Source organism: Littorina saxatilis, linkage group LG17, assembly GCF_037325665.1.
Source record: "Littorina saxatilis isolate snail1 linkage group LG17, US_GU_Lsax_2.0, whole genome shotgun sequence".
In the NCBI taxonomy this organism is placed as follows: domain Eukaryota; kingdom Metazoa; phylum Mollusca; class Gastropoda; order Littorinimorpha; family Littorinidae; genus Littorina; species Littorina saxatilis.
Genome location: NC_090261.1, coordinates 12,769,282 through 12,780,489, shown reverse-complemented (window position 1 = coordinate 12,780,489; position 11,208 = coordinate 12,769,282). Strand labels below are relative to the sequence as shown.

Below are 11,208 nucleotides of genomic sequence, written 5' to 3'. Positions count from 1 at the left end.
ATTAGTCACTGTCTGAAAACATATTTTTTTCCTCCTGACCAATAATCTTTTTCTGCAGTTGTGCTTGTGTTGAAATATAGATAATTTAAGAGAAGCTTCAAGCAAAACATCAAAAAGACTGATTGATTCAATTGGACTTTATTTACATGCAAGTAATTCACACCACAACATATACATTTTTGATCTGTGTTATGAACAACGGAAGAGTGCAACGCAGGAATCGCGCTCCATGCAAAATGTGGGTACATGTTGCATTTTTAGGTGTTGAACCAATTTTAGCCATATTGCTGCGTTGAGGTGTAGCATCATCCAACATAAATTGCCCTGGCATTGGGAGGGAGGCATTAGTGCTGAAAACTTCAGGAAAAGCTTGCTGCTCTTATAACATACTGCATGTAAATTTATCTCTTATGTATAGAAATGGCTAGAGAGTTCTTCAGTTCATGACCTATCAACATTTGGGAAGACTGACTAATGCAAGGTCCAGCAAGTTGATCAACCGATTTGCAGTTGATGACTGGTTGTGCGTGAGTGTGCGTGCAGACTTTGTACACTGGATCCTTTGTGCACAGAAAATAGTGGACCTATTGACTTTTCAAAAGAACCATTGCCATCTATAGCACTGTGTCTTGTGCAAACAAATCCGGGGCTGGGCCGCTATTGCGCGGGTCCGCTATTGCGCGAATCTAACCCTAACCCTAACCCTAACCCTAAAGATTCGCGCAATAGCGGGCCGACCCCACAAATCCTGGGCCTTGTGTTCTTTGTAGATGTCATTTTTGTCTGGATTTGGGTGAGTCAAAATGTCAATGATGCAGCAGCAGATTAACAGCTTCACACCTAAGCTTATGTTCGCGAAAAAACCGACTATTGCATTGGTTGAAAATGCAGGGGCAAACTTGCACAAATACAGTAAGATCTGACAGTCTCGGGAGTATATAAAGGGACATTACTCTTCAGTTGGAAGAGCAGGAATGTTATCATGAGTATCTAAAGGGACACTACTCTACAGTTCGAAGTGATGGTTTTGTTGACGGTTTATTCCACTTTGCTTTAATTGTACTTGCACAGTTTTTCATGAACGTCAGCTGTGACAGGAAAAGCACATATTTTGAAGATCTTGGAACAGTTTCAGCAGTTTCACTTTGTTGGAAGAACAAGCAACAATAAATATATATATAACTATAAATACATGTAAAACTATAACTTGTGACACCATGAACAGTACTTCAGTAAACTAATGGAGAAAAGTGAGAGCGCATTAGCAAACTTCTCCATTTCAAACAGCAAAAGTAAGCATACCACTTTGCAGCCATAAAAGCAGCTGGACGGATTCTTAAAATATAAACTTAGAAAAGATGAAGACTACATCGTTCAGCACCCGTACACCGACACGTCCAACACACGCCACACACAAATAGTTGTAAGTGGTATACGGATGGACATAATGAAAACAAGGTTTGCTGTTTTGCTCCAAAGAATGTGTCTGACTAAGGAAGCTTTGTTGTGCAAGTTTACCTGTGACCGTGACTTATATATGAGGCAAGTGTACACATAAATCTTCTCTCTCTCTCTCTCTCTCTCTCTCTCTCTCTCTCTCTCTCTCTCTCTCTCTCTGTAATCCATCCCAATGATCTGTACTGTATATTGTAAAAAGAACTGTCAAGTTTAGAGATTAAACTTTCTGAGTTTTCTCTTCCCCCCCTCCCCCCCCCCCCCCCCAATACTACACACACACTCATCCTCTCTCTCTCTCTCTCTCTCTCTCTCTCTCTCTCTCTCTCTCTCTCTCTCTCTCTCTCTCTCTCTCTCTCTCTCTCTCTCTCTCTCTCTCTCTCAGAGAGTTCTTGGTATGAGTTCCGGCTGTCACTGTGGGAAATGAAATAGAGGAAGTATCATTCCTGGTAGGGGGGTGGAGGAGGTCAATGTAGGAGTTTACCCAGAAATAAAGAAAACAAAAAGAATGCATCTTCCTCTGCCCTGTGTCCACATGGTCCATATCACACAGTGAGGCCAGTACTGCGCACAATACAGACCTGAACGTCCTCGCGGACTGCTGATCCTAAAGCCTGTCATGAATTGGGCGAAGTCGACTACGCGAAGCTTCATGCACTGAAGTTTTGTGTAAAAAGACTTCGCGAAGTCGACTTCGGGCTCAATTAAGGGCAGCCTTCAGAGGGACTACCTTCACCGTGCTTCCTGGGTCGCGGACGAACCAGAGTTTGCATCTCAAAAACTATTGGGAGTTTTTGATTCAAGTTGAGACTTCATGTAATCCTCAAACACCATAGAATCTTCATACTGGCCATTTTGTTTTTACATTTAGTCAAGTTTTGACTAAATGATTTAAACATAGAGGGGGAATCGAGACGAGGGTCGTGGTGTATGTGTGTGTGTGTGTGTCTAGCTGTCTGTCTGCATGTGTGTGTGTGTGTGTAGAGCGATTCAGACCAAACTACTAGACCGATCTTTATGAAATTTTACATGAGAGTTCCTGGGAATGATATCCCCGGACGTTTTTATTTTATTTTTTTCGATAAATACTTTTGATGACGTCATATCCGGCTTTTTGTAAAAGTTGAGGCGGCACTGTCACACCCTCATTTTTCAATCAAATTGATTGACATTTTTGTAAAGCAATCTTCGACGAAGGCCGGACTTCGGTATTGCATTTCAGCTTGGTGGCTTAAAAATTAATTAATGACTTTGGTCATTAAAAATCTGAAAATTGTAATAATTTTTTTTATATAAAACGATCCAAATTTACGTTCATCTTATTCTACATCATTTCCTGATTCCAAAAACATATAAATATGTTATATTTGGATTAAAAACAAGCTCTGAAAATTTAAAATATAAAAATTATGATCAAAATTACATTTCCGAAATCGATTTAAAAACAATTTCATCTTATTCCTTGTCGGTTCCTGATTCCAAAAACATATAGATATGATATGTTTGGATTAAAAACACGCTCAGAAAGTTACAACGAAGAGAGGTACAGAAAAGCGTGCTATGCAGCACAGCGAAACCACTACTGCGCTGAACAGGCTCGTCAGTTTCACTCCGTTTTGCACAAGCGGCGGACTACGGTCATTGTGAAAAAATGCAGTGCGTTCAGTTTCATTCTGTGAGTTCCACAGCTTGACTAAATGTAGTACAATTTCGCCTTACGCGACTTGTTAAAGGCTTATCTTTGTAAACAAACAAATAAACAATAACGTCATTTGAATTACACAGTCCGGGTGTTGTTGGTCGTGGACGACCCTAATATGGAATTAAAGAAAGCATTTTACGGTGTTTATCCCTATTCGGATGGCGTGGGTTGTGTATGGCCCATACTCTGCAAAGATGCGGTAAAGAGTTTATCCCTATTCGGATGGCGTGGGTCGTGTACGACGCATACTTTTTACGTTGAATCTTTCTTTACAAAGTATGGGTCGTACACGACCCACATCATCCGGACTGTGTAGTCCAAAGCGTGATCCGGTGAAGGTTAACTGAGTCATACACAGTCCCTAAATCAAAAGATTACAGATACAACCTGCAACGCTATATCGCCTCACGACCTGACAACAGGTAGACTGGGAGAGCGCTGCAGAGCCGAGTGATCCAGATCAGCCAGGCTGAGCAGCGTGCAGGGGGTACGACGATACGGGCGCGTGAACTCCATTCCATCTTCTAAGAAGATGGCCCGGGGTGTGAGGATATCCAATGGACTCTCTCCAGCGTCTGCTTCAGGCGTTGTCACAGTGTCGGCCGGTGGAGTGTAGTACATGTGCTCCTGGTCGGGTTGGAGGTGGATGTAGATGGGAGTTGGGAGGTCTTCTGGTGATGAGTCGTTGCCGTTGTTGTGGCCTTCCTCGTCTGGGTGGTTCTGGTGGTCTCTGCCGTCCACGCTGCTCGTCTCGGTTATCTCGTCAAAGTTCTCCTGTGCAAGGGTAGCAGTGACATGGTACGTATGGTAAGGCAAACATTTATCAGATCATGTACATGTACTAGTTTTGTCGAAAATTCAAGCTGAAAACCTGAATCGTACAGCATAATAGGAAAATTGTCTTTAATGAACAAATACAAAAAGATATCAAGCATGGACATAAATAAAAATTAAAAATAAACAAACACCAAACACCTGCGGAAAGAAAAGGAGGAATCCGTATGTAGATACAGGCAACAATTGCTTGAATCATCCTTACACTTCAATGTGCATCGTTTCAGTGAAATATATGGTCATTTCAAATCGTTTCAGCTTATTTAGTGATGCGTTTAATTGTTAACGATCGTATCGGTATGTTTATTTTTGTTTGTTGACTTGTGGAAGGCTTGTGGTCACTGGACGATACAGACACAGCTATTGAAACAAAGATGTCAGAGATAAGTCGGTGAAGCATAATTTTCTGCTTGATTGAATGAAACGGGCATTCGCAAAAACATGACACAAAATCTATTACAGCTAAATATAGGTAGCATTCCCTTTTGTATTTGCAATAGGCGTTCGGTCTGCATTGTTTTCATTCAAAGTGCATGTGTACCCTGGCATTGCTGTTGAGCAATTGACATCTAATGTGTGTGTGCGGGTGTGTGTGTGTGTGTGTGTGCGGGTGTGTGTGTGTGTGTGTGTGTGAGACTGAGAGAGAGGCCAGGAGAGAGAGAGACAGAGACAGAGACAGACAGAGACAGACCGAGACAGAGACAGAGAGAGGTTTACAGAACAGGGTATCAGGTTTTTAACCCTATTATCAAAATATGTTATTGTTATGTTGTTTATTTATCAAATTCTCTTCAAAAATTAAATTTGCATCCGCATTGCATGTTTATGTCATAGTGTAACCCAAAACATCCTTATCGATTTCTAAGACTCGAAACTATCTTGCTCAGTTCAAACTCCTGTCATCACGAAGCGAAAGTTAAGCGATCGTTAAACGGCACTCGGGGGGTCTGACACGAACGAGAGAGCAGGCTGCACTGTTTATTTAGCCAATTCACTGCTCCTGGAGTATTTTCACCTTTTTCTGCCTGGTGCAAATTGATTACAGGAGGCAGTTACACGGGCCCGTTGCTCGCAGAACAATTCCAGAATGGAGGCTTTTTTTGTTCCAGAGATCTCAACCTTTGCAAGGAAAATCAATAGAGCAAAAGCGTTTTTGGTTCCACACAGGAATAGAAAAAGAAAACTTTCCTCTCCAGCGTTTTCAATTGTTCTCACTGGCATGTGCCAACGCAGGAATGCTTTTCAATGTTTCGTTTTGAGTGCCCTCGAGGCACAGCGGGCAAGGACATTTCGAGTTTATTTAATTTAATTCAATAAAAAAATGTTTTAATTTCACGAGTTTTATTTTAATTAAATTTTATTTATTTTTAATTCCATACCTTAGCACTGCGTCTTAGGAGGCTTGCCCGTCTGATCCTCTATGCAACAATTCAAGTGAAGGAATTGTACTTGAGTAATGTGATGTGATGGTGGCAATGTGAACACATTTCAACGACCTATGCTTGCTAACTTTTTTTCTGCTGAGAATTACCGTTGCATGTGCAACCATGATGTGATTATTCTTCCGTCCCTTTGCTGTTTTCATAACAGCAATTTGTTGCCGTCAGACCCCGAAGACGTTGTTAGGAAACAAATCCCCAACACAACATTTTCGTTGCCAGCACTTTATCGAATTTAATCACCCAGAGCTCCGCATATGAATCAAACTATTGATAAAACTGTCGCACAGAAATAACGTCAACAGAGAACAGAATCAATGCGAAAAAACTGTGACTGCCGCGTTTATTTCATTCGTGAACAAATGCTTTGCATGGATCAAAACAAGAAATGAGGAAATATGACAATTAATACGACTTTAATAAAAGCATAACTTTCTGTCTCACTATTATTTTAATCCAAACAAACATACACCTTTACAAGTATACATACCTGACTCAAGAGAAACGCCAAGAAAAATACAAAGTTATACGCACTAATGTTAATCAGATTAATCAGTAAAAGTGTTCAAGATAGCAAATTAAATCCATTGTTGAAATTGATTTTCAGACTTCTTCCCATCAGAAGGATTTATTGCATCTTTGTTTTTGGTTCTGACTGAACTAAATTCTTCAAGACAAAAGGAATAAGAGAGAGAGAGAGAGAGAGAGAGAGAGAGAGAGAGACAGAGACAGAGACAGAGACAGAGACAGAGAGACAGAGAGGGAGACAGAGAGAGAGACAGAGAGAGTAACCAAACAGAAATAAGCCGCACACTCACACAAAGAATTTCATCACGCAGTAGCCTACTTTGTAGATACAATTGGCATTTCAACAGAACAAGCATATATGTACAGCAAACTCTTCTATCAAGTATACATACTAACTCTACATCATCTATGAAGCGTAATATAACATTCAGTGAACATATGTGATTAAGCGGGTATAAGCAGATCTGTTTTTTGTTTTTTTAGAGCTAGGAATTCTTTCGTGTTATATGCCACTCAAAGCACAAGCTTCCTGGATGAAGTCATTATTAATGAAACGAATGACGAATTCTGTTAGATGCTTGAGACATACATGACTTTAAAAATAAGAAGAAAACAGAAAAAAAAACTATTTCAATAATGAATTCTGTTAGATGTTGTATACATAACACGTCTGCATGAAATTAAAAAGGAAAAAAACTAAAATAATTCGTTTCTATGCTGAATCTTCTTATGCTACTGACAAAAAACAACAAGGGCAAATCGAATTTACTTTTTCGTTTCTGAAACAGCAGAGAAAAGTCGATACAATGAGTCAGAAAAGAATGAAAAAAAATCTATCTGCAGAGATGAAAAGAACGCAAACAATTCTAAGCAGAAACTGCAGACGTCTAACTACCACAAACACATCAGCTTACGTCACACATCACACGTCTATTTACAGAATTCTACATTTTGATTTCGATCCAAGTAGGTTTTGATTGATCCAGCACGGTTAAAAGTGTTACGTTCTTGAATACGTCACAGAAAAAATTCCTAAAACAATGCCACACTATGTGTAGCTTCCTTTGGCAGGCAGCAGAAATCGTATGTCTCTTGCCATTGACATTTTGTCCATGGAAATGCGCCAGACATTGAATATTTGTCGGCCATTTGCAATAAAACCAGCTCACGCTGTCATTATTCTTGCAATAAATATGCAGATCACTTGCCGAGCCGTTCAGATGAAAATCAATTATCCAGCAATACCATCATTTGAGTCAGTCACTCGCCACCAATAAATGTACTGCAACAACACAATGTGTCTCTAGGGGTAGGAAAGTCAGAGATATTGTTTTTATCAGTATCGCTGGGAGAGTCAATCAGTCACCACTGGTGAATGTACTGGCTACGGTCAATCACCACTGGTGAAAGAAGATGGCAGCAGAGGCGAGGGAGGAAGAGCAGAGGCAAAAGCTGGGTATGCACACGGGTAGAGGCGGTGTAGGAGGAAGCAGAAGAGAGTATGATGGCGGGTAGCAGTGTCTAGGTGGGTGGAATCACACGGGTGAGGATTTCACGATGGTTGAGGGGGCTCTTACTGGACTGCTTTGATCATACTTCATCTACCCGTTACTGACAGTTGTGGAATACAGTTTTTAATTCCCATTGCTACTGTATCGAAGGCCAATGGGAAAAGAGGAATTATTTCCTGGAATGCTTTGAACATACTTCAGCTACCCGTTACTGAAAGTTAAGGTATTATATTCGGAGGCCAATAAGAAAGAGGCGGTTTTTTTCAAAGGTAATGTATAGTTGTCTAGAGATGTTGCACTAAAACTGAAACATGACCTTTGTTCCAATTGAGAAAAGAAGCAGCTGTCTTTTGCTAAAGGCAATAACCCAGATTTGAAATTTCCCACAGGAACTGAAGAAACAAATCAATTGGGAAAGAAGGGTAATAGCTTAGCTATATACGTATCGGTTCGAAAGGTTAATAGCTGACAACCTTACTTTGTCACACTTGGTTCAACTAAATTGGCTTCTCTTGGGACCCAATTAATAAAGCTTGTATAGTGATTCAGGCTCCGTTCCGAAATAAAAGGTGCATTCCACACAATGGAATGTTCAGTTTCTTCTTTATTTCTTAAAACCATAACACTCCATTCGTTCTATCCCCTGAGTTTAAGAAAAAAAAAGGCAACGTTTTGCGACTGGTCCCTCTTGCTTCGAATTTTGAACACTCCATAGCCTCTTGGTTGATTAAGTTGAACAAATGCTGCACAATCTGTTTCCACTCCGCAATCTGAATCTTAACAAATGACCACATTTTGCAGCCAGCCACTTCTCGCCTCATCAAAACTAACACTCTAACTTCTCTATCATCCCCTAAAACGGTTCAAACATGGACACTATAGCTTCTCCCCCCCCCCCCCCCCCTCTACTAAGCTCTCTTTCGCCTCACAAAACAAACGACTTAAACCTCTCTATCCTCCTAACAGTTGAAACATGAACACACTGACACCCCCCCCCCCCCCACTCCGGCTCTTTCCTTGGCTTACTCTCGCCTCGCCAAACGAAATATCTAACCTCTCTATCCTCCCATGAAACGGTTGAGACATGGACACAATATTTCGACCTCCCTCTGCCCTTCTTAGCTCTCCCTCCTCGCCAAACATGCACCCAGGCCTCTCTAGCCTTCCACAAACGTCTGAACCATGGTACACTAGCTTCCCTCTCTGCCCCCACCCCTTCCTCTTTTAAACTTCAGTCCAAACAGAACCCTCCTCAGACCGCCGTGAGCTCCTCGCGGCCATGGCCGTGGCCAGGGGGGCTGGGCCGGGTGACCACGACAATGTCCTTCTGGCCCAGTACCTTGACGTGGAACATGCCGTCGCGCTGCTTGCACATCTCTTCTTTGGCCACCTTGGCGATGCGGCAGCTGAGCAGTACGGAGATGAGGCAGACGAGGATCTCCAGCCCGGCCACGCTGAGCGCCACGTAGATGAGCGGGTCCTGTTGCTCCTTCTGGAAGGTGTGGCCGTCTGTCGTGTGGTTGACCATCCCCAGCCTCAGCAGCTGGATGGACACGACAGCCGTCACCAGGGAGACCACGGAAAAGGCTGTGAAGCACATGATCTGAAAATTGAAGAAGAATTGTATTGACCGTTTTGGACCAGAAAGCTGAGTACAGTGGATGTTTTAGGATCCACAAAAATCTGAGAAAACCAGGTCTTTAAAAAAATCCTCCTCAGCCTCAGCAGCTGGATGGACACTACTGCCGTCACCAGGGACACCACGGAGAAAGCCGTGAAGCACATGATGTGAAAATTGAAACAGAATCTAACGACCGTTTTGACATACAAAACTAGATGGAATCCCCGTTTGAGGACCCAAAAAAATCGGAGATAATCAGGTCTTAAAATAAGCCTCAGCAGTTGAATGGACACTTCTGCCATCACCAGGGAGACCACGGAGAAAGCCGTAAAGCACATGATCTGAAAATTGAAGAAGAATTTTAATGACCGTTTTGCGCTGGAAAACAGGGTACCTCAGAACACCCTTTAGGACCCACACAAATCTGAGAACATCAGGTCTTAAAAACAAGCCTCCCCAGCCTCAGCAGCTGGATGGACACAACAGCCGTCACCAGGAAGACGACGGAGAAGGCCGTGAACTACATGGTCTGAAAATTGAAGCAGAAATTTAATTGTCGTTTTGCGCAAGAAAAATGTGTACAGTGTAACCCCCCCCCCCTTTTAAGACCCACACTGGCAAATCTGAGAAAACCAGGTCCTAAAAAGAAGCCTCCCCAGCCTCAGCAGCTGGATGACACAACTGCCGTCACCGGGGACACCTCGGAGAAAGCCTCGAAGCACATGTTCTGAAAATTGAGGTAGAGTTTTGCCATAGAAAACTGTGTCATGTTCATTATTGGTTTAAATTTGTTAATTTGGTTTCTAAGTCCCCTGAGACCAAAAACTACATTAAAACTTTGTGAAAAATGTTGTGAAACTTTGGGAACCTTCTTTTAAGAACGAAGACAATCTGAGAAAATCAGGTCGTAAATAGGAGCGAGTCTTGAAAAGGAGGTGAATTCACAGAGGCAATGGAACGATCTCGTCTAACACAACACACCAGGGACACCACGGCGCAGACCGTGAAGCACATTATCTGCAACGTATTGAGACAGGGATTTGATATATAGTTACTTTGTGGAAGGTCTGAGAAAGACAGACAAGCAAGCGCAAGTAATACTTCTTCTCTTCTTCTTCTTCGTTCATGGGCTGAAACTCCCACGTTCACTCATGTTTTTGTACGAGTGGATTTTTACGTGTGTGACAGTTTTTACCCCGCCATTCAGTCTGCATACGCCGATTTCGGGGGAAGAATGCTGGGTATTTTTGTGTTTCTACGTATAACCCAGCGAACTCTGACATGGGTTACAGGATCTTTTCCGTGCGCACTTTGTCTTGTGTTTGCGTGTACACACGAAGGGGGTTAAGTCACCAGCAGGTCTGCACATTAGTTGACCTGGGAGATCGGAACAATCTTCACCCATATAACACACCAGGCGGCCGCGGCCGGGATTTGAACTCACGACCTTCCGATTAGGAGGCCGATGTCTTATCCTAAAAGGCCACTGCGCCCGTCACAAGTAATACGGACTCTTCTTACATCCGAAAGAATACGAAGCATTGAACATAAGAAACTTAACTGAAAACAGAGTATGGCTGCTTAAATGACTCAAGAAAACGGTAATACAGACAGGAGCTTGTATCAAAGTACTGATCAATAGAAGTAAGTACCCTACTACACATTTGGCCTTGCAATAGTAGTAGTAGTATAGATACAGGAAGGTCACAGGAGTATGGTACTTCAATCGACCGGCACTTGGGTACAAGCTCCTGTACTGTGGTCATACAGGTAAAACCCCACTCGTGAAAAACACGACTGTACAATCATGCGACACCTGGTCGGCACACGATTGATACAATCTTTTGAGACAGATGAAAAACACACACCAACACATCGTATATAGACGTCCGGTCTGGCCACATGGGATGACAACGTTATTGTATATGGTTATGTTGCTGTAAATCGTAATATTAACTAATCAATATGAGGCTTATATCGCGCGTATTCCGTGGGTACAGTTCTAAGCGCAGGGATTTTTTTTCTTTTTTTCTTTTTCTTTTATGCAATTTATATCGCGCACATATTCAAGGCGCAGGGATTTATTTATAACGAGATAGAGAAATTGCAACAGTTAGT

General features: G+C 42.1%; 1 protein-coding gene across 3 annotated transcripts in view; it reads right to left on the bottom strand.

The window, feature by feature from the left end:
* Positions 1-2,938: 2,938 nt before the first annotated feature.
* Positions 2,939-11,208, bottom strand: part of LOC138952866 (transmembrane protein 196-like) — a 47,961-nt gene continuing 39,691 nt past the window's right edge. For 2 of the 3 annotated variants that reach the window (XM_070324608.1, XM_070324606.1), the window contains exons 5-6: positions 8,809-9,072; positions 2,941-3,931 (exon numbers count right to left, since the gene is read on the bottom strand). In XM_070324608.1, coding sequence (XP_070180709.1) covers positions 3,563-3,931; positions 8,809-9,072 — 633 coding nt within the window. In that variant the 3' untranslated portion in view covers positions 2,941-3,562. Of the gene's footprint in view, positions 3,932-8,808; positions 9,073-11,208 lie in introns of all 3 variants that reach the window. The other variant, XM_070324607.1, reaches the window with a different exon arrangement.